At 44.5% G+C, this 21421-nt stretch overlaps 1 protein-coding gene across 4 annotated transcripts in view; it reads right to left on the bottom strand.

The window, feature by feature from the left end:
* depdc5 (DEP domain containing 5, GATOR1 subcomplex subunit) overlaps window positions 1-20514 on the bottom strand; it is a 78589-nt gene extending 58075 nt beyond the window's left edge. For 3 of the 4 annotated variants that reach the window (XM_033043497.1, XM_033043499.1, XM_033043498.1), the window contains exons 1-14: window positions 20391-20448; window positions 18853-18940; window positions 17715-17761; window positions 16638-16723; window positions 14566-14649; window positions 13555-13604; window positions 12972-13041; window positions 11788-11866; window positions 10064-10125; window positions 8404-8473; window positions 5770-5842; window positions 5231-5334; window positions 3604-3678; window positions 1514-1648 (exon numbers count right to left, since the gene is read on the bottom strand). In XM_033043497.1, coding sequence (XP_032899388.1) covers window positions 1514-1648; window positions 3604-3678; window positions 5231-5334; window positions 5770-5842; window positions 8404-8473; window positions 10064-10125; window positions 11788-11866; window positions 12972-13041; window positions 13555-13604; window positions 14566-14649; window positions 16638-16723; window positions 17715-17761; window positions 18853-18940; window positions 20391-20448 — 1081 coding nt within the window. Of the gene's footprint in view, window positions 1-1513; window positions 1649-3603; window positions 3679-5230; window positions 5335-5769; window positions 5843-8403; window positions 8474-10063; window positions 10126-11787; window positions 11867-12971; window positions 13042-13554; window positions 13605-14565; window positions 14650-16637; window positions 16724-17714; window positions 17762-18852; window positions 18941-20390 lie in introns of all 4 variants that reach the window. The other variant, XM_033043495.1, reaches the window with a different exon arrangement.
* Window positions 20515-21421: the final 907 nt, after the last annotated feature.

The raw sequence follows: 21421 nt of genomic DNA, 5'->3' as shown, positions 1-21421 counted from the left end.
GTGGAAGGGTATTTGAGGGATCATAAGGCTGTGCCCAGTGAGTTCCACAGTGCTCAGTACTCAGCCCCTTGCTCTCTGTAATACGCATTAATTATCCAGAAAATATAGAGACCATGATAAAAATATTTGGAGATGATAAATTAACAGTAAGAAGAAGTCTTTAGGTGGTAGGAAGATACAGAGGATCAGATCAGTTGAGCAGATGAGTGCAAATGAGATGCGATCCAGAGGGTGATATATCTGGGGAGTTGCAACAAAGCAAAGGATATACAAGTAATGGGAGGAAACTGAGTGGGATGGAGAGACAGGGATCCTTGGAGTGTTTGCCCACAGATCACTAAAAGATGAAACAGGTCATTAAAAAGCTTGCCTTTGTTGGCCAAGGCTTTGAACAAAGGAGCAGGGAGGTTATACTAGAACTGTTGCCAACATCTGTTAGACCCGAGCTTGAGTACTGTGTACTCATCACATTACCAGAGAAGTCATGGCTTTGATTGAATGGTTGCAGGGCAGATTTTACAAGGATGTTACGAAGACTGGAAAATTGAAGTTACATGGAAAGATTGGACGAGAGGGTTATTTGATCTGGAACAGTGCATGCTGAAGGGAACATCATCTGTGGTGTATAAAATCATGGGATGCTCAGAGTAAACAGGAAGGACGTGCTTCCCTTAGCAGGATCGTAGAATCATTCTAAGTGATTGATTGAAGGATTAGAGGGGAAATGAGAAATTCACTCCTGAAAGGTTGGCAGATCCAAAATTCCCAGCACATTTAAATATCCTTGAACGTGTGTTGAAGAGTCGTAGCCACAGGGACACACACCGAGTGCTGAGGGTGAGATTAGATGGAGTAGCCTCCCCCTCCCCCATAGCACATGCTGGGCTGTCTAAATCAGGGGTTCCCAACCTTTTTTAGCTCATGGCCCCTTTGGGATCTTTTAATTTTTCTGTAATTAACTTCAATATTATAATACCTTCCATAAAAATATCAGTGTCTATTAATTGCACATATATTCTCTTTTATTCGATTCCACAAACATCAAAAATATTTCAACTACATAGATTTAAATTTATTAGAACTGAAATTTAGGAGGCAACAGGCTGGTAGCTCTGGCCCCCCTTCGTTGAACCTGTGGCCCCCCTGAAATTTGCCATGGCCCCCTCGGGGCCATATGGCCCCAGGTTGGGAATCACTGGTCTAAATGGCTTCCTTTTATGCCAAATTTTTCTCTGCTTCCAAAGCAGGTGACAAAGCATCGTGGAATCAGCGTTCGCATAAGCTGCTGTGCCAAGTATACAGTAGAGCAAGTGGAATGCTCTGTATTCTGAACATAAACCAAATTGTTGCTGATTAAAATGCAAAACATAGATCAAAATATCAGATCATTTGATATTTTCCAATGTCTATTTGATCACAGGTGCCTTCTCTTTCCGTTTCCTTTTGTTGGGTCCCATTATGTAACATGCCGCTGTCAAAGGCAACGCAAACTTCCACAGGTATCAAAGCTCACCATTGTCGATCATCCGCTGTTTGGTAAGAATCATCAACAGACGGTCCACTTCGAACACAGCTACCCCTGGCGTGATAACGACAGACATTTGCCCGGTGCGGTCAAAGTTTCTGTTTATGTAATGCTTGTCAAACACTAAATGAACAGAGAGGAAGGATTTTACTAAAAAAAAAACACAAAACAGGAATCCGAAACAAATATGCATGACAGCCCGCTAAATCAATTGCTTGAATGTTGTTACTTTCCTGAAGGTGACAGTTCATTGCATTACTACAGCGGGTTATGTAGTGGCCATTTGGCTTTAGAATCAGAACATAGACAAAAGTGCTGGAGAAACTCAGCGGGTGCAGCAGCATCTATGGAGCGAAGGAAATAGGCAACGTTTCGGCCCAAAACGTTGCCTATTTCCTTCGCTCCATAGATGCTGCTGCACCTGCTGAGTTTCTCCAGCACTTTTGTCTACCTTCGATTTTCCAGCATCTGCAGTTCCTTCTTAAACACAGAATCAGAACATACCCTGGCACCATGGAAAAAACCATGTGCTTGCTGGAAAGGGTGTGAGTAATCTCATCAATATTCTGCACATCCAGAAGAGAACACAGGCCAATGGGCCAGCGGTCAAGGGCAACAGACATGCTGATCTCAGACACTGACACTTGATTCTAATTTGGAGCAAAGAAAATAGGGAAACCCCACACCTTCAAGGTCAGATTACCTTATGTAGATACCAGTAAATAGTTGCACTGTTGTAAATAAATCTTCTACACACATAAAGTTGGATAGAGGGGTGAGGGGAGACAGAGACCTTTGTTTGTCCACAGATTCTTCAGAGGAAGCAGCGGTTGAGACGCCTGCCCACTCCGTGACTCCGTCACATTGTCAGGTCCAATTAAAATATTTCCACTCCCTACGTTCAGATTCAAAGTACATTAATGGTGAGGTAATTTGCACAGGAATAAATTTGCCTATAATCCCTAAAGAAAAACAGTACATGTGTTCACAAAGATGTGGGAATCCCCATAGTAATGGCGGGTGGTAATGGTGGAGAGGGGGAGAGAGGGTGGGAGCAGAAGGGTCTGGAGTTGGTGCTAATTACAAGTGATCGCTTGCTGTTTCTCGATATATCAAGTTCACTTTAAGCGGCACCAGCTAGGAGCAAATGCTTAGTTGTTTCACAGCTTTTTCACAATAGTATTTTTCTGGATCCTATAATAGCCACAATTAACGGTACTGGGGTGATGCTGGTTAGAGAGTTGTAATTATACACCACAGAAACATGAATAATGTATTTAATGCTAAATTTAAGGCCAGTCAAATCTCTATGTTCCGTGAATTACACCTCCGCTCAAGTCCGTTCAACAGCCGAGTGGTCGAGGGCATTTGACAAAAGGACAAGTGATCCTTGCCACCATGTGTCTTCTAGTCATTCGGTGGGGGCCTGGGTTGAAATTCCACTTCTGACATTACTACTTGGGCTCAAAGTAGCGCAGAATTTAGAGCTGCTGCCTGACAGATCCTGACGCCCACTTTGGATCCTGACCTCTACTGCTCTGGCTGTGAAGTTTGCAGGTTTTCTTGTGTCTTTTTGGGCGTATTCCCCATGTGTTCCACTTTACTACCATGTGTCAAAGACTTGTTGGCTGCTGAGCTGATGCAAATTGTCGCTGATGTGCAGGTTGATGGCAGGGGACAAGAGGGGGGTTGCTGGGTGAGGAGAAGCGTGTTAAAAAAAGATGCATAAAGTGCATCAGTACAGATTGGTGCTTATTGGTCAGCATGACCCCAGTGGGCTGAAGGGCCTGTTTCTGTGGTGTATGATTACGACTCTCGAACCAGCATCACTCAAATTCACTCCCCTAGAAGACACTTGGTAGCAATCAGGGGATGGGATTACTGGCTCATTTCCTCCCCTCCAGTCCAGTGTGCTATGTAAGTGAGCATCTGAACACTGGCCACGAACTGGACAGATCAATAAATGGCTGGGCATTCCTGGTCTAACTGGGTCCTCAAATGCCTCCACTCATTGACGTACTCAGTCACTTTTAACTTGTTCGGTCCAATATAAAAAAGGCAAACATCACAAAACACACCATTAAAGGAGAGGTTGATGGCCTCCAGGTAGTTTCCTTGTGCTGCTGTAGAGTTTTGTCCACGTGGAAAACCATCTGAGGAGGAAAGAACAGCTGAAGTAGAATGACAACGGTTTTGTTGTGTTACAGTTCCTTCACCAACCGCAACAGCTGGTTAACACACTCTCTGTAAAACCTGCACAAGTGGAAGTGGCATTCAGAAATCGCATTCAGCATTAAGACGCCAATGGCACACTGGTGACTGACAGAGTAAAGGTATCCTTCCTTGCACTGGAGCTCCACCTGAAATGGGTTGAGCAGTGTTTTACTCCACTTCTTGATGGCCTCCTTCAGATTTCCAGCAAGGTTGATATCATAAAGAAAGCTGGAGCATTCCCTGACCTTGGAAATCATGTAGTGGGTAGACAAAAGTGCTGGAGAAACTCAGCGGGTGCAGCAGCATCTATGGAGCGAAGGAAATAGGCAACGTTTTGGGCCGAAACCTTCTTCAGACTGATCTAGGGTGGGGGGGGCGGTGAGAAGAAAGGAGAAAGGAAGAGGAGGAGCCCGAGGGCTGAGGGAGAGCAGAGAAGGGGAGGAGACAGCAAGGGCTACAGGAAATTGGAGAAGTCAATGTTTATGCCGCTAGGGTGCAAACTGCCCAAGCAGAATATGAGGTGCCGCTCCTCCAATTTCCGGTGGTGCTCACTCTAGCCATGGAGGAGGCCCAGGACAAAAAGGTCGGATTCGGAATTGAAGGGGGAGTTGAAGTGCTGAGCCACAGGGAGATCAGGTTGGTTAATGCGGACCGAGCGGAGGTGTTCGGCGAAACGATCGCCAAGCCTACGCTTGGTCTCACCGATGTAGATCAGCTGACATCTAGAGCAGTGGATGCAGTAGATGAGGTTGGAGGAGATACAGGTGAACCTCTGTCGTACCTGGAATGACTGATTGGGTCCTTGAATGGAGTCGAGGGGGGAGGTAAAGCGCCAAGTGTAGCATCTCTTGCGGTTGCAAGGGAAAGTGCCCGGGGAGGGGGTGGTGCGGGAGGGAAGGGAAGAATTGACCAGGGAGTTACGGAGGTAGCGGTCTTTGCAGAAAGCAGACAGGGGGGGAGATGGGAAGATGTGGCGAGTGGTGGGGTCACGTTGGAGGTGGCGAAAATGGCGGAGGATTATTTGTTGTATGTGACGGCTAGTTGGGGTGAAAGGTGAGGACTAGGGGGACTTTGCCCTTGTTACGAGTGGGGGGATGGGGAGAGAGAGCAGTGTTGCGGGGTATGGAAGATTCCCCTCTGCTCACCTATCGCCTCTACAAAACACACAATTGCAACATGGCTATCGGGCCATCTTTTTGAGCTGAGTAAGATGGTGCGACTGAACAAAAGGCTGTATTCCTCAGCTAGTCTGGCGACATATTGTTTTGGAATGCTCAATGCCTTTTGGGGGAACTAGATAATTACAGCGCAATACTGAAATCTGTTACTTTGATGAAAAGTCTCTCCTAAAACTAAAAGGCAAAGCAAGCAAGGACTTCTGAGAAATGAGCAAATTATACAGTAAATAGAATCTTTGGACCAATCACTCCAGAAATGTTCCCATTTAATTCAGCAGTTACGTCGTTTATTGTCCCAACTTTAAATTAATACCTGCTTCTTGCAGTCGCACCAGCACTGGGTACTGGATGAAGAGCTTTTTAATTGTTGTAAGTAGTGACGTCCACTCTTCCCGTCTTTCATTCTGGGCTACAACTCTTGAGAAAGTGGAACAGCAATGGTTAGGAAACAAATAAAGAAAATCAAATCCAAAAACAACACTGCTGGTTTATGAAAGGTAGACAAAAGTGCTGGAGAAACTCAGCGGGTGCAGCAGCATCTATGGAGCGGAGGAAATAGGCAACGTTTCAGGCCGAAACCCTTCTTCAGACTGAATTTATTTATACTCCAACACAATTTTCACAATTTATACTCCAACACAATTTTATGACGTCAATAAATTTGGTGATATTACATTTAATTCCCTCATGTAAATGACAAATATATATTATAGCTGGGATCCTAGCACTAATGCCAGTGGTATCCCATCAATCATACCGTGACAAACGGCTGAGGGGCAGTCCAGACAGAGACCCACATGATCCACAAAGTGGAAGGCAAGGAGAAATAAGTAAATCGTATTGAAAACTCACTTATAAAAGTCTTCGTAGAACCTTCCCTCGTGGTCCTGTTGAATATATGATCGGTGAGTCTCAGGAAATTCATCTGTAAGCAACACAACTGGTCAGGAGCAGAGTCCGGTCAAAATACAGGCGACATCTTGTGAAAGCAGAAGGATGGAATCGCAGAGGGTTTGAATCGGTGAACAGCCACACAAATACACTGCCCACTCAACAGTCCTGTCTTACAATGAGAAGAGCCAGATTCAATATTTGTCCCATTTAAGAAGCCAACAGGGCAGTGCTGATGATCAGGGGGGGGAATAGAACAGGTTTTGTGCACAAAATATCTCACATCAACAGTGGAAATTAATAAGTGGCTGAGAGTTACGGTTGGAAGCATTGGAGGGCTAGATTTGTTCTCTAACCCTTGTATGTTATCAGCCTCTGCAGGTGATGTGGACTTGGGTAAAGAAACAGAATGTTGGAATTTACTGTTGAGATAGAGATAGGTTTAATAAATAGTAAAATGCATAAAAGACATCAGAAAGAAGTCAGGTTCATAGAATCTGTAGATAGGAAGCAAAGTAATTTGATATGGATTGGTGTAATATACTTGGAGGGGGCACAAGGAAGTGGGTATACAAAGGAAAGTGAATGACAGAACGGTTACAAAAATACACATATGGAATGTGAATGACAGAGCATCAGTTGCCTAAGCAGAGGTTTAGACTGCCAGTGAAAGGCTGGTAACAAGGTTGTACACAGCAACGACAAGGTCAGAGTACCATGTGTGGGCATTCATTAAAGAAAAAAAGTGAGGGAATACATAAAGCCACAGACCGTTACCTGAAGATCCTTTCAATGACCCATAATTAAGCAAAATTGATTATAATTCTTTTTAACCTGGTTCCAGTAATTTTATAGAACTGAAAGCAATTTAACTTTGTGCTAGATGGACTTCACTGTGGCTCACAACCAAAATGACAATAAAATAGCAAAATAGTGTGACTTCCTGGGCTAAACGGTGTTCAATAGGAAGAACATACTTGGTTTGGAGAAGGACAAAAATTAAATAGACGATGTTCTAAACTTGGATACACCTCTATTAAGGACAAAGTTGTCTGGGGGAGTGGGTACATCTGTCTTCACGAAAGTGAGGGATGATGCTGATATTGTGGTTAAGGAGAAAATGTGTAAAACATGGGCGGGGATTAACACAGTTAAAGGGGGGTTATTAAGAGTCTTAGAATGTTTTTGAAAGTAAATAGACCACCAGGACCAGACAGCATATATCTCAAGAAGGGTCTCGACCCGAAACGTCACCCGTTCCTTCTCTCCAGAGATGCTGCCTGTCCCACTGAGTTACTCCAGCATTTTGTGTCTACCAGCATATATCTCAGGCTGTTAAATGTTTCAGAGTCCTTGATTATCATTCTCCAATCGCCTAGACAAATAAGGAGGACATTATTTGAGTATAGGAGCAGGGAGGTTCTACTGCAGTTGTACAGGGTCTTGGTGAGACCACACCTGGAGTATTGCGTACAGTTTTGGTCTCCAAATCTGAGGAAGGACATTATTGCCCTAGAGGGAGTGCAGAGGTTCACCAGACTGATTCCTGGGATGTCAGGACTGTCTTATGAAGAAAGACTGGATAGGCTTGGTTTATACTCTCTAGAATTTAGGAGATTGAGAGGGGATCTTATAGAAACTTATAAAATTCTTAAGGGGTTGGACAGGCTAGATGCAGGAAGATTGCTCCCGATGTTGGGGAAGTCCAGGACAAGGGGTCACAGCTTAAGGATAAGGGGGAAATCCTTTAAAACCGAGATGAGAAGAACTTTTTTCACACAGAGAGTGGTGAATCTCTGGAACTCTCTGCCACAGAGGGTAGTCGAGGCCAGTTCATTGGCTATATTTAAGAGGGAGTTAGATGTGGCCCTTGTGGCTAAGGGGATCAGAGGGTATGGAGAGAAAGCAGGTACGGGATACTGAGTTGGATGATCAGCCATGATCATATTGAATGGCGGTGCAGGCTCGAAGGGCCGAATGGCCTACTCCTGCACCTAATTTCTATGTTTCTATGTTTCTATTAGAATATATGTCCTCAAGAGGTAGCAGGATAGGTGAATAAAATCTGCTTCCCGGCTAATCAGGATTTTGATTTATTAGCAGGGAAGTTAGGCTAGAACTGTGCACAACAGCAGTGTTTCAGTACTGCATACAGTTCTTTCCATGACGTTACAGGAAAGGTGTAATTGCACTAGAGAGGGTGCAGAGGAGGTTTACAAGGCATTGCAGGAATGGAAAATTGAAACTGAGAAGATTGAATTGCTAGGGAAAAGATTGGGGGGAGAATCAGTGGAGATGCATTAAATAGCGAGGTGTCCACACAGATTAAACAGGGGGAACATATCTCTCTTAGCTGAGGGGTATCTGGTGGGGGTGGCAACACAGATACCATCAGCACATTTAAGAAATGCATGCATGAGCTGTAACCTGCTGAGATCCACACCTCGTCCTGGAAGGTGGGATTCACCTGAGAAGCTCTTTTCCAATTGCACAAACATGATGGGCCAAATGGCCTCCACCAGATATTGCATTTTCTCCAGTTCCTACTGAGGTTGTCATCAGGCCCCTCTTTGACAGATTAAAGGACAAACTCACCCGCTGACTTGGTATCATAGAAAGTTCTAGAAAACAAAACCACCGTCACTTCATGGCTGCAATTCTTCTCCTAAAATTAAAGAACAGTAAAAAAAAAACATTAAAAAATTGTGATTGAACTGTCTTGCCTGATAAGCGATGCATATTGTGATAAAAATTGCGAAAAATTGGAAGCATGGTGGCGCAGTGGTAGAGTTGCTGCCTTACAGTGCCAAAGACCCAGGTTCGATCCTGGCGGAGGGAGCTGTCTGTATGGAGTTCGTACGTTCTCCCCGTGACCTGTGTGGGTTTTCTCCACGAGCTCTGGTTCCCTCCCACACTCCAAAGACGTACAGATTTGTAAGCTAATTGGCTTGGTAAAATTGTAATTTGTCCCTGGTGTCTGTAGGATAGTGTTAGTGGGCACGGTTCGCAGACTCGGTGGGCCGAATGGCCTGTTTCCGTTCACAACTCTCTGGATGAAAAAGGTTTTCCTCATCTCAGTCCTAAATGGCCTACCCCTTATTCTTAAACTGTGATCCCTTGGTTCTGTACTCCCCCAACATCGGCAACAGTTTTCCTGCATCTACCCTGTCTAATCCTCTAAGAATTTAGGTTTCTTTAAGATACCCTCTCATCCTTCTAAATTCCAGCGAATACAAGCCAATTCGACCCATTCTTTCATCATGTCAGTCCTGCCATCCCGAGAATTAACCTGGTGAACCTACGCTGCACTCCCTCAATAGCAATAATGTCCTTCCTCAAATTAGGAGACCAAAATTGCACACAATACTCCAGGTGCAATCTCACAAGTGCCCTGTACAACTGCAGTAGGACCTCCTTGCTCAAATCCTCTCGCAATGAAGGCCAACATGCCATTAGCTTTCTTCACTGCCTGCTGTACCTGCATGTTTACTTTCAATGACTGATGTACAAGCACACCCAGGTCTCATTGCACCTCCTCTTCTCCTAATCTGACACCATTCAGATAATAATCTGCCTTCCTTTTCTTGCCACCAAAGTGAATAACCTCACATTTATCCACATTATACTGCATCTGCCATGCTTTTGCCCACTCAAGCATCTGCCATGCTTCTGACCCATCCAAGTCACCCTGCAGCCTCATAGCAACCAACCAAGAGGTTTCAGATTGTGATGGTGCATTTTAGTGTTCCTTCTGAAGTCCCAAGGTACCTCGTGGATGCCCAGTTTTCAGCTGCCATACCTGTACTGAGTCTATCCCATTTAGCACGATTGTAGTTCTACACGTCAATGGAAAGTGGCCTCGGTGCAAAGATAGGTCTTTGTCTCGAAAATGGACCATGTAATGGTCTCATGGATAGATGTATCTGGCACAGGTAACGTTGGTGAACCCACAGTCAAGATCTCCTGTGCTTCTTTGACCACTATCTGCTCCAGATGCAATCAGGCAGCCACGTCCTTCAAAGCTTAGTCATGAGTAGTGAACCAACCCTCTCTTGGTGATGGACACGGTCCCCAAGCCAGAATAGATTCAACGCCCTTGATCTTTCAGTGCTTCTTCCAAGCATTATAAGTCAATGACAGGAAACCACAAACCCCACATCCGTCAACCGTTATCCATTACTATCTTAAAATCAGCTTTCACATTTGATGCACAACCAAATCCTTGCACAATCTGTCTTTCCCTTGTTTTATTTACCTTCCATTTGGCAAAGAGATCAGCAAGGAAACCGTTTACAGCCTTCTCAAAGTACAAGTCGCCTAAATGAAGAGAAATATGGTTAAGAAAGTGAACCATTAGTTTGAACATCTGAACCTCGCTCACTGTGTTTCTCCAGTTATGATGAGAGGTGCAAGGTAACCCAAGCGAGCTTTCCTTTAAAATGAGTCAATGGCCTGACAGCATTACTGTCGAAACAGCAATACTAATCTTTGCCCATTTGATCACAACATAAATAAAAACAACACAAATACAAAATCTTCTCAGAAATATTTGTGCACTTGAAAACGCAGCATCAGGTTAAACAAACATTTAAATATCTAATTTTCCTCTGAATGAAGCAGCTGCAAACATATTGTGGCATGGCTTCTCATTTTCGGAACACACAAGGGATGACACGATAAACAGCTCAAACTAACGAAAGCACGATGGAAACTGGCTTACAGATGCTGTACTAAAAAAGGAAATACTTTTATACAAATTAAATTTTGAGAAAGGAAGACAAAATAGAACCTATATATTATAGAACGGTGGATTTCAAAAAGTTCCATTCATCTTCAATTTTCAGTTTCCCAGCTGAACGGACCTTACAGGGCTGGCTCAGCAAGATTAAAGCACAGTGCCACATCCATAACATGCTCATGCCAGTAAACTTGGATAATGAACAGAAAAGCTCATTTCACCCAACACTGCTCTTCCATTTAATAAGCTTTTGGCTATTATTTTGCTTATTACTTTGAAGCAAGTGCAGTCAGACAGCAAAAGTGACTTTAGTGTTCACTGAAGCATTATTGAGCAAAACACAAAGTGCTGGATGAACTGAGCAGGTCAGGCAGCATCTGTGAAGGAATGGACTGACGACGCTTTGGGTTGGGCTGGACTCAAAATGATGTCTGTCTATTGCCAAGGGTTGCAACCTTGTCGTGGTCGGGGAGCTTGTGTGTCTCAGTGACCCCTATAGCTATGCCAGCGGGAGATTTGTCTCCTGTTAGGGTCTCCCATGCTGGACAGGTCAAAGGGTAGAGGTGAGACGAAGAGCGATCCACTGGTCCTCCAGGTTGGGGGTTGAGCACAGGGGCTAACAACCCTGTCTCGTAAAACAAATATGTTACGGAAACAGCAACTGAAGGAATCAACACCACTGGGCGTGATGGACTTCCAGGGCTATCGACAGATGCTAGGATGAATGGCAATGGTGAAAGCCGAAAGGAAGCCACTGGCAGGAAGGTGGAAGTTCTAAATGCCAAACATAAGAAGGCGCTGGAACTGGATAGGTCCTCTATACTGAGAAGAGAACCAGACAGCATCCCAAGAATAGCTCTGCACTGGACACTGGAAGGGAAAAAGAAAAGAGGGAGAACCAAAACCACCTGGTGTCGAACTGTAGAGGAGGAAATGGACCTGACCTGGGGTAGTGTCCAGAAGCTAGCCCAGAACACACAGGAGTGGAGGACCTTCGTTGCTGCCCTACATGCCAGGAGACATAATAGGCAGTAATAAGTAGTATTCCCTCCGGAGATGCTGCCTGACCCGTTGAGTTACTCCTGCACTTTGTGTTTTGCTCTTGATTCCAGCATCTGCAGCTCCTTGTCTCTCCTGAAGCATTATTATTCAGAAGACAAGTCATGAAACAAAAATCCTAAAGTGCTTCTCTATCGATGCTGCGGGCATTTATTTACCAACTACAGTGTACATTTTCTCACCATAGATGTCGAAGTCCCACATCTCACAGCTCATTTGGATGAAAATGTAAACCATTGCAGAGGTAGATCGGAACACCACCTTTAAAATGGACACCAATAATGTTACGTCATAATTAGAACACTTTCCCAAAACTCTTTCCCCGCGCACATGCAATGATTTTACAGGGAAATGTTGGTGATACAGATGCACAGTAGAAAGCATCTTATCTGGATGCATCACCGCATGAACAAAACACAAAGTGCTGCAATAACTCAGTGGATCAGGCTGCATTTCTGGAGGATGCGGATAGGAGACTATCAGGTTGGGACCCGTTTCATATGGCGACGTTTCAAGTTGGGACCCTTCTACAGTCCCGACACAAGACGTCACCTATCTATAACCTCCATTTCCAGATATGCTGCCTGATCCACTGAGATACTCCTGCATCACCACTTGGTTTGGTGACTGCACAGCCCAAGACTGCAAGAATTTGCAGAGTTGTTGATGCAGCCCAGTCCATCACACAAACCAGACTTCCCCTACGTCACATTGGCTTGGGAAAGCAGCCAACATAATCAAGGACCACTTACATCCTAGTCGTTTCCTCTTCACCCGTCTTATCAGACAGAAAATACAAGAGCCTGAAAGCATGCACCACTAGATTCAGGAACAGCATCTTCACTGTTGTTATCGAACTACTGAAAAGAGCTCTCACAAGCCAACAATGTAGTCCCGATCTCACAATTTCTCTCAGTGTTGCGACACTGGAGGAGACACCGCACGCCAATATGTCGTCATGCCGCATCACCGCCGCACCTTTTTTAGTGACCTGATACGTCAGTCAATGATGCCGACAGTCGACAAAAAAATCGGCAAGTGGGACAGGCTCTTAATGGTCTCCAGGTTTAGATCAAGTGATCTACAACTGGTGCCCCACTGACCTTTAATCCCGTTACTTACTTGAAACATCAATCCCAGAACAATACAATTAATTCTTAACTTCCTTTTACATAACCCAGTAAGCCAGCCAATTGTATCAAATATCTCTCAGCAATGCAAGGCTGCAGCCCCCCATCAGATTAATTAGGGGTGGACAAAGATTTCCATGACTGGATCCCAGTACTCATTAATGAGGAAGTGGGAGCTTCCACAACTGAGTACAAAGCCCACTGGATAGATAACAAGGTCATAGATAAATTCTTACCCTGGTATCTTCACTTATATATCCACAGGTAACTTTTTCACCTTTAACCCAAAGTTCACTTGCTTGCGCCCTAGGGGGAAAAAAATCACCACACTGTTAGCCAGTGATAATTGCATTCTAGCATTAAATAATTTGCAACAGGAATGGAGGAAACAGTGTGGTGTCTCTGAGAGACTCCAAATAAAGGCACGCAATTTAATGTACTTTCCCAGACATATTTGGGTTTATTTGCAAATGAAGTTCCCATCAGAGCATACAGTGAAGGTGGCCTTTCAGCCCTGTGCTTGTGCCAGCTCTCCGAGAGCACAATCCAGCATGGCTCTACCTCTCCGGATCTCCCCATATCACTTCAATACTTTCCCAAGTTGCCATTCCATTTCCACTCCCCTCAATAATTGCCCAAACCTGCATCTGGGACACTAGTAATATTGTCTTTCTTTGCAAGGAGTGGAATGAGACAGGAAAGCAGGGTTATATTACGAAGCAGAACCGTGTTCAACAATCGACAGCACCATACTTCAACGCTCCAAGCAAAATTAGAACTATTGAGGCAAATTGAACAAAGTAAAAATTTTAATCTGACCTTATTCCTGCAAATTCCACTTTCTGTGTAATGTAAGCACAGGTGTTAACCTAGGGAAAAATGGATAGGTTTTTCAAAGAGCAGTCACAAATTTTATACGCAATTATCTCAACAAAGCTCTTAAGTTTATCAGAAATATCTGGACTAGGTCCCTGCTTCTGATCCACTGAGAATATCACAACACGTGGATTACCTGCACAGTGTGGCATGTAGGTGTCAGCAACAACTGCATCTCAACACAATTAGACGTTGTTACATTGGTTCCATGCATAGGGTCTCATGAATTTACCCGAGGAATACCACTTTGACTAATTTCTCCACACTGTTGTGGTCCCAAATCACCAGCACTGTCCGATGTATTGAAATCCCCAGCACATGCTGTAGCATTCAGAGTGAATAGTAACTGCACATCACAGGTTGCTTACAGGCTGCAGGATTGGTTTGTGAGGTGCAGAAACAGGACAATATCTGTTTGAAGAAAAGCCCATGGAAGTTCCTCTTCCAAATCACCCTTCCTTTTTAAAAATAGGACATCCAGTATAGTCTCCTGCATGACCACTCCATCACTACCAGCGCCAACAGCTCTGCTGAGAGGTTCACCCTCAAAACCACCTGAACACATGTAAGCAGAGCTCAGTGAACTGGAGGGCTCAGCAGAACAACCACACTGGAGCCCGGCAACAAAGCCACACCCTGGAAGCCTGTAATCTCTCCCAAAGAATGGTCGAGGCTGGGGAATCAACCGAAGATCCCAGAGCCGGATCGGCAGTTGTTCGTGAGGTGCAGGGACCAGTGCACTTATAGGGAGCTAATGTACAAATTAGCCAGGAATGAACTGAATGACAGATTGGGTTCGAGGGGCTGAATAGCCTTCTCTTGCCTCCATGAAGTTTCATGTGCTTGGAATAGGTTGACAGAGGTTTAAGAGCAAGTGTGATGGTGCCACAAGAATATGGGCTCATTATGCTCCATTCTGTTTGCAAATTGAAGATCAAATTTCCAGCCACGTACCAGGTTCTTCTTGAGCCGCCACATGTCGCTGCGCCCAATGTACTGGTCCTTGAAGGTCAGCTCCATCAAATCCAGGGTAACATCCTGTTCAATATTCAGACAGGGAAATATTAATAGACAATAGGTGCAAGAGTAGGCCATTCGGCCCTTCGAGCCAGCACCGCCATTCAATGTGATCATGGCTGATCATCCCCAATCAATACCCCGTTCCTGCCTTCACCCCATATCCCCTGACTCCGCTATCTTTAAGAGCCCTATCTAGCTCTCTCTTGAAAATATCCAGAGAACTGGCCTCCACCGCCCTCTGAGGCAGAGAATTCCACAGACTCACAACTCTCTGCAAGAAAAAGTGTTTCCTCGTCTCCGTTCTAAATGGCTTACCCCTTATTCTTAAACTGTGGCCCCTGGTTCTGGACTCCCCCAACATCGGGAACATGTTTCCTGCCTCTAGCGTGTCCACACCCTTAACAATCTTATATGTTTGCCTGTACTCATGTACGGGATGATTTGACTGGATAGCACGAAAAAATATTTTTCACTGTATCTCAGTGAACGTGACAATCTTAAACCAATACCAATGTTTGACTAAAAGAGCGAGTATTGCGACACTTGCTGGTGCAAGGAAATGCCTAACATGGTTAGGTTTCAGCTGCAAACGTTGTCAGGGTCATGAATAAACCAGAGATCTGCAGAGTCAGCAAAAGATCTTTAGTTTCGGTTTTACGGAGCTGCGACTGATTTGGAGAACAGGAACGACGAGAGGAATGGAGGGGGGGGGGGGGGGGCACCAGGGGAAATGGTTATAATCTGCCAACCCTGGTCAATGTTGGATGGGACTTGACAAATCCAGAGGCAACAGGCCCAGCCAGAACTCACTCCCCTCACCTCGATCACGCAGACAGGGCGGTGAATGGGCTCTAGGGTGGTAAAGGAGGCTTTTGGTACGTTGGCCTTCATCAGTCAGGGCACTGATTATGGCGGTTAGTACATTAACAGGATGGGCAAATCCAAAAGTAAAAACCTTATCAAGATTCAGTTAATTATAATGAATGTGGAACAATATGCAACCGAGTTAATCAACCCACAAGATGCAGATGGGATCAAAGCTCAGCAGTCCTTCCACATCTGGTTGTGAATGGTTTGGACATTGAACCTGGTGGCAGCTGCAGTAAGGTCGCTCTCCTCAGCAGGAAGGGTGGGATTCAAGGGCTGCGAGTCAACAAATACAAGCAAACGTATTAGGTATTTAACTGCTCAATGTTCATGCCACTGACTTCCAGTTGATCATGGGAACATGAGGAGGCATGTGATTGCTGCTTTTACTGACAGCAACACCTTCAAAAACAAGATGCAAGGTACAAATCGGGTTCTGCACCCAGCATTCTCGGATGATCTCCATTCACATTTGCCCTTTATTCCAAGTACAATCTCTCATTCTCAGCAATGGACTTTGGGCCATTCCCAGCATCTCCAGACAAGAGCAGAATGTAATCTGACTTACTGAGGCCTCGGCAAGAGAAGCTGAATGCAAACACTCACTCATTCAAGTGATTCAAACACTCAGCTTATTCACAAACAAAGAGAATCTGTACATTTCTCGCCAGTTCCCAGCGTATCCAGCATAAATTCTTGACTAGTGGCATAAAAGGATTGCTTAAGGATCCCTGAAACTCAATCGGAAGCTCTCTCTGGGATATGGATAGATTTGAAGCAATTAAGAGTGGCACAGTTGCACTGCAAGTAGAGCTGCTGTCCACAGCTCCACTGACGCAGATTTAATCCTGACCTCGGGTGCTTCCTGTGTGATTTGTATCTTCTCCCTGTGACCACATGTGTTTCCCCAGGGTGATCAATCTCAACTCATATCATAAACAAGTGTGGATCAGTAAATGTATTGTATCTAATGTATAGATGAGTGGTAGAATACAGGGGTAATTTGTGTAAATGTGAGAGAAAATTGCTACAAGGAATGAACGTGAATATCCTGAGAGCCAGCATTGACTTGATCAGTCAAAAGGCTTTCTTCTACATTGTAAGAAATATACAAAAAAACAAACAAACGTGACCCTTACCTTCGGATCCACAATGTTCACATAGACATCCTGGTAAGCTCGCAGTTTAAACACCTGGGCCACAGTCTGATCCACACTGATAGTTTCTGAAGGAAAGAACCAAGAAGGAAAGATTCAATTTAAATTAAATGTAATTTAATCTCCCCCAAAAAGGTAGGAGCGCAAAACAAAGCCAAAAATAATGTCACGGAGAGCAAAGAGAAGATTGGTGAACAAGCCTTTGCTGGGAAGTTTGGGGAAATATTTAAAATATCTTGGGTGTGAGAAGGAAAATAATTACTGTTTAGGAGCTAGCAATTGGAGAGCCGGCCTTCCATCCCTACAATCCTTTATTTTTGTTCTTTCCTTCTCTCCCACTTCTATCTGCACCTTAAAAGCTGATTCATTCATTGACTTTTTCCCAGTTGTGATGAAAGGGCATTAACTTGAAACATCCCATCTCTTTTTCTCTTCCCACAGATACTGTTGCCGTGCTGCATATTTCCAGCAGTTTTGTTCTTGGTTCTAACTGTAGTCAACGGCCCCCATAGCAGAAGTGTCCATGGGTGGAAACTAGAAGTATCCTGAGCTCATTCTGCTACCACCATCATCGACTGCGACAAGTGATGGCTTCCACTGATTGTGCCGGATGCTTGCGTTCTTTTCAGGATGGACGATGACGCGAGGCCGACATTTGTAACAAGATGGACACGAAAAGAAGACTGTAGCCCACCACATCGTCAAAAACTGACTTTCTTCTCTGCTCATTAGGCACAACATAAATGGAAGACGTTCTCTGTGCAATATTACAGATCATCAAGCTTCCCCCCGTCATGTTTTCTCCCCTATATAACTTCTACCTTTGCAACACAAATCCCCAAAAATGCAGCAGCTGCGCATAGTGGTTGTACAGAGATTACCCAGAAACCAGGGAGGACTTCCTCCTTTTTATAGTCCAAACTCAGATCAGACTTCATAATGTCCTTCATTACTTAGTATCATAAGATGGTCGTTAGCAATTTCGATGACACCTTACAATCGTTTTTAATACTAAATCCCACCAATCCAGCAACAATGTAAAATAATTCAAGTCGTTACCTTTCTGCAGATCTTCTTTCAAAGACTTCACCTGCAGAAGAAGAGGGCTGTAAAGAGAGATAATAAATGTATTGAGCAACAAGAAGGGAGTTGAATTTAGGGGGTCCCTCCCTAAATTGTGATATAGATAAAATTGTAGATCATTGGACTTCGGTCCTTTCAATTCCTCCTAGGATCCTTGACCTTGCACTCCTGTGGCTGTCTGTTTAATTAAGGATCACCTGTTCCTGCAGGATTCCCCATAAACCAAATCAATATCCCCCTTCCCCACCCCACTTCCACCCTCACCCCTAGATGACTTCAATAGATGCAAATCTAAAAAAAACATTGTTATTGTGGTAAAACATTCCAATAGATAGATTCAAAAAGTCTTACAAAGCTTTAAAATTAACTGTTTTATTTTCCCTTCCCTGGAAATAAATCTGCTTGTAGACAAATTAATGTAATTAAAAAGAGAAAGTGTCACATTGGTCTCATTCACAACTCAGGGGACAATTTACGGAAGTTTGCCCGGCAGTCTGAAGGTCAAATAAAAAAGGAAATGAATTTGTTCATTGCTTTTCATGAATTCAGGACATCCAAACATTTCTCAGGCACTAATGTACTTTTACAGTGCAGCTCGTGTTGTGAGACAGGAAACACTGCAGCCAACGTGCACACAGCAAACTCCACAAAACATCACGGATTTATACTCTCCTTACGGTGATATAATTGAGTGACATGTATTCGCCAGGTGATGACTTCAAGCAGAGACGGCCCAGCCACTGTCACAGAGGGAAGCTCCATTGAGAGCTTCACAATGATCATCTCATCTCCAACAAGAAAAAATCGGATCATCTATCCTTGGTATTCAATGAATTAACATTGAAGTGCAGCAGGTACATGAAAAGATCATCTTCCAAGTCTCATGCCATCCTGAGAAGGAAATATATCCCCATTCCCTCATTGTTAATAAGTATAAATTGAAGCACTCCTTTCCCAACAGTACTGTGGGACGACCTTTACCTGTGGTTCAAGAGGCCACTCTGCAACAGAAAACTGGAGAGGCCAAGAAATGCTGGTCCTGCCAGTAATACTCAGATCCCCGAAAATGAACCAATAAAACTCATTTAAATAAAAAAAATTAAATGGTACCAACCTGTACTCGTCATTGATGTACGCAATCTCCACAATATCACCCAGCTTCACCTGAGGGAAGACTTTGGGGTTCACCATCAGTTCATAGTCTAAAGGAAACAGGAAGACAACGTGAAAAAAAAAAAGCATCTTTTCAGTTCATCACACTCTTTCCATACAGTGCTTAACAATCAGCTCACTGGTAACAAATTTAAAACAAGAATCAAACTGCTGGATCAACTCCGTGCCTCAGGCAACATCTGTGGTAGCAAGAGCATAGTCAACATTTTGGGTTGAGACCCTGCATCAGGACCATCAGTTTGTTTCTTGCTCCAGATCACAGCATCTGTTGTTTTGAGTATTTCCTTTTGAATGTTTGGAGGGAAAGAGCTCTCTAATTATATTCTGTAACCAACCCTGCCCCATAACTATCACCACTTCCTATCTCTTCTCAAGTGCCTTTTGATTATAGTTCCTTGTGACATTATCTGACCCTCAAACAATGATTATATTGAATTCAGCTCCCTGAACGACAGAGAAGATGTCCCATTCGATGATCAGCTCATGGGTATGTAATGGATAGACCTCAACGATCTCCATGGTAAAACTGCCTTGTGGTATTCATCCCTTCAGAGATACACCTAAAAAATAGACATCCAACAGATGGGTGACCTTTGGTGGCCACAAAACCATTGCCCAGCAAGACACCTTGATTTCTAAAGTAAGGGAAGACAGGAAGGGAGTATGGATTGTGACAGTTTCACTGCCAGCTCATAAGGTGCAGCCCAGGATCCGATTCTTTCTGTACTCATGTTTTCCCTGGGATTAGTTATCTTGCATATTTGATATAACACTGTTTATTCTCTTGCACTCCTCTGACATACTCATATATGATAAGATTAGCCTGGTACACAAATCATGTTTTCATTGCATCTTGGTACACATGACAATAATAAACCAAAACAGTTCTAAGACACTTTATTTAAGCACATCACCAAACACTTGGCCACAGAGATAAATTTGAAGCAATACAATTGGCAGCAGTGCAGGTGGCTGGAGCAAGACTGCTGTCAGCTTTGCCCAGTGGGACTAGTGGTGTTGCCAAGGGTGACCAGAAGGATGGTGATTCTGCAGGGAACATGATGTCAATGGCAGGATTGATGGTACCATCAGGCAGCCTGGCAGGATTGATGGCAAAGCACAGATGGTGAAAAACAAAGTCAAGGTTTGGGAAGGGCAGAACAGCAGCCGCATCCCTCCCTGGCCCAAGTCAGGAAATGGCCCTGAACCCTGAACCCCTTCCCCCCCTCCCCCTACACTCTTTCTCCTTCTACTCAGCCGCAAAAGCACCATCTCCTTCACTCACCCATGTTCTCCCTTCACCACGTTCAGTCTCTCCCGTGCCATCTCCCTCCCTGTACTGTCCTTATGTGCCCAGCCCTCCCCAAGCCATTCCTACTCTTCTCCCCCCCCCTCCTCCTCCTCTTTCTCATCTCACTCGATCCGCTCTGACCGGCCGGGCAACACCAACAGCGGGGATGGGTGTCTCTTTATTCTCACCGCTGCCCCCGAAGCCCTTCTTGTGGATCCACAGTTTATACACCCTGTTGGTTCTCATGATGACCGCCTGTGGGCCGCCGCCGCCGCCGCTGCCGAGCACGGTGTTGTTGGTGTGAGCTGCCGGAAGTGCAGCAGCGGACAGGGTCTGCGGCCTCGGAGAAACGTTCCGTGGAGAAAGGTTCCGGGAGCCGACTGGAGGGGTGTTTGTGCCGTTCTTAGCAAAGATCCTATAAGAGTTTCACAGAGCCCTTTACAGCCACCAAAGTATTTTGGGGAGTATTATCAACGTTGTAATGCAGGATTTCGAATGCAGCAGCTTCCTAAGCACCAGCACCAAGGCGGTGGACGAGGGCCTGTTGAATCTTCCTCCAAGTCTCGGCCTAGCCTCATCCATCCAGGCTACCTCACCCCCTCCGGTTAAAATAACCACTTCTCTCGATCACTTTATACAACAAAGACATCCAAGGCAAAACACGGCGAGCAGAGTAAGTGAGGTAGATATTAGTGCGTTTGACCAAAAGCTCGGTCAGAGGAATAGGTCTTATGGAATGATTTAAAAGAGGAAAGAGAGGTAAATTGAATATCTAGGGTCTTGGCAACATAGGATAGAACATAGTAGGTGTCTTGGACCTCGAGTAGGCAAACTATTCTTGAAGTTAGAGCTGAATTAAATTGAAAACTACAGCTAACGACTGTGCTGTGTCATCTCTTTGACACCTCCCTATATTTGTGACCCTATGGATGAACATCATGCCACCATCTCCCATTACTAATCTCATCTTTAACACTTAAATAACGTTCAATTCCTTCCCCCCCTCACCCCCCTCACCCCCTCACCCCCCCTCACCTCATCTTTACCACAGACACGCAGCTCTATTACACTGTCATTCCCTACCAGGAAGGTCACAGAGCTCTCTGGTTCTTCCTTGAACAGAGACCCAATCAGTTCCTTCTCTCCTCACACTCTGCTTGGTGGAACTTGTCCTCACTCTCAACAATTTCTCCTTTGGCTCCTCTCACTTTCTTCAACT

This window comes from Amblyraja radiata, chromosome 25, assembly GCF_010909765.2.
Source record: "Amblyraja radiata isolate CabotCenter1 chromosome 25, sAmbRad1.1.pri, whole genome shotgun sequence".
In the NCBI taxonomy this organism is placed as follows: Eukaryota; Metazoa; Chordata; class Chondrichthyes; order Rajiformes; family Rajidae; genus Amblyraja; species Amblyraja radiata.
This window is presented reverse-complemented; position numbering and strand designations above follow the sequence as displayed.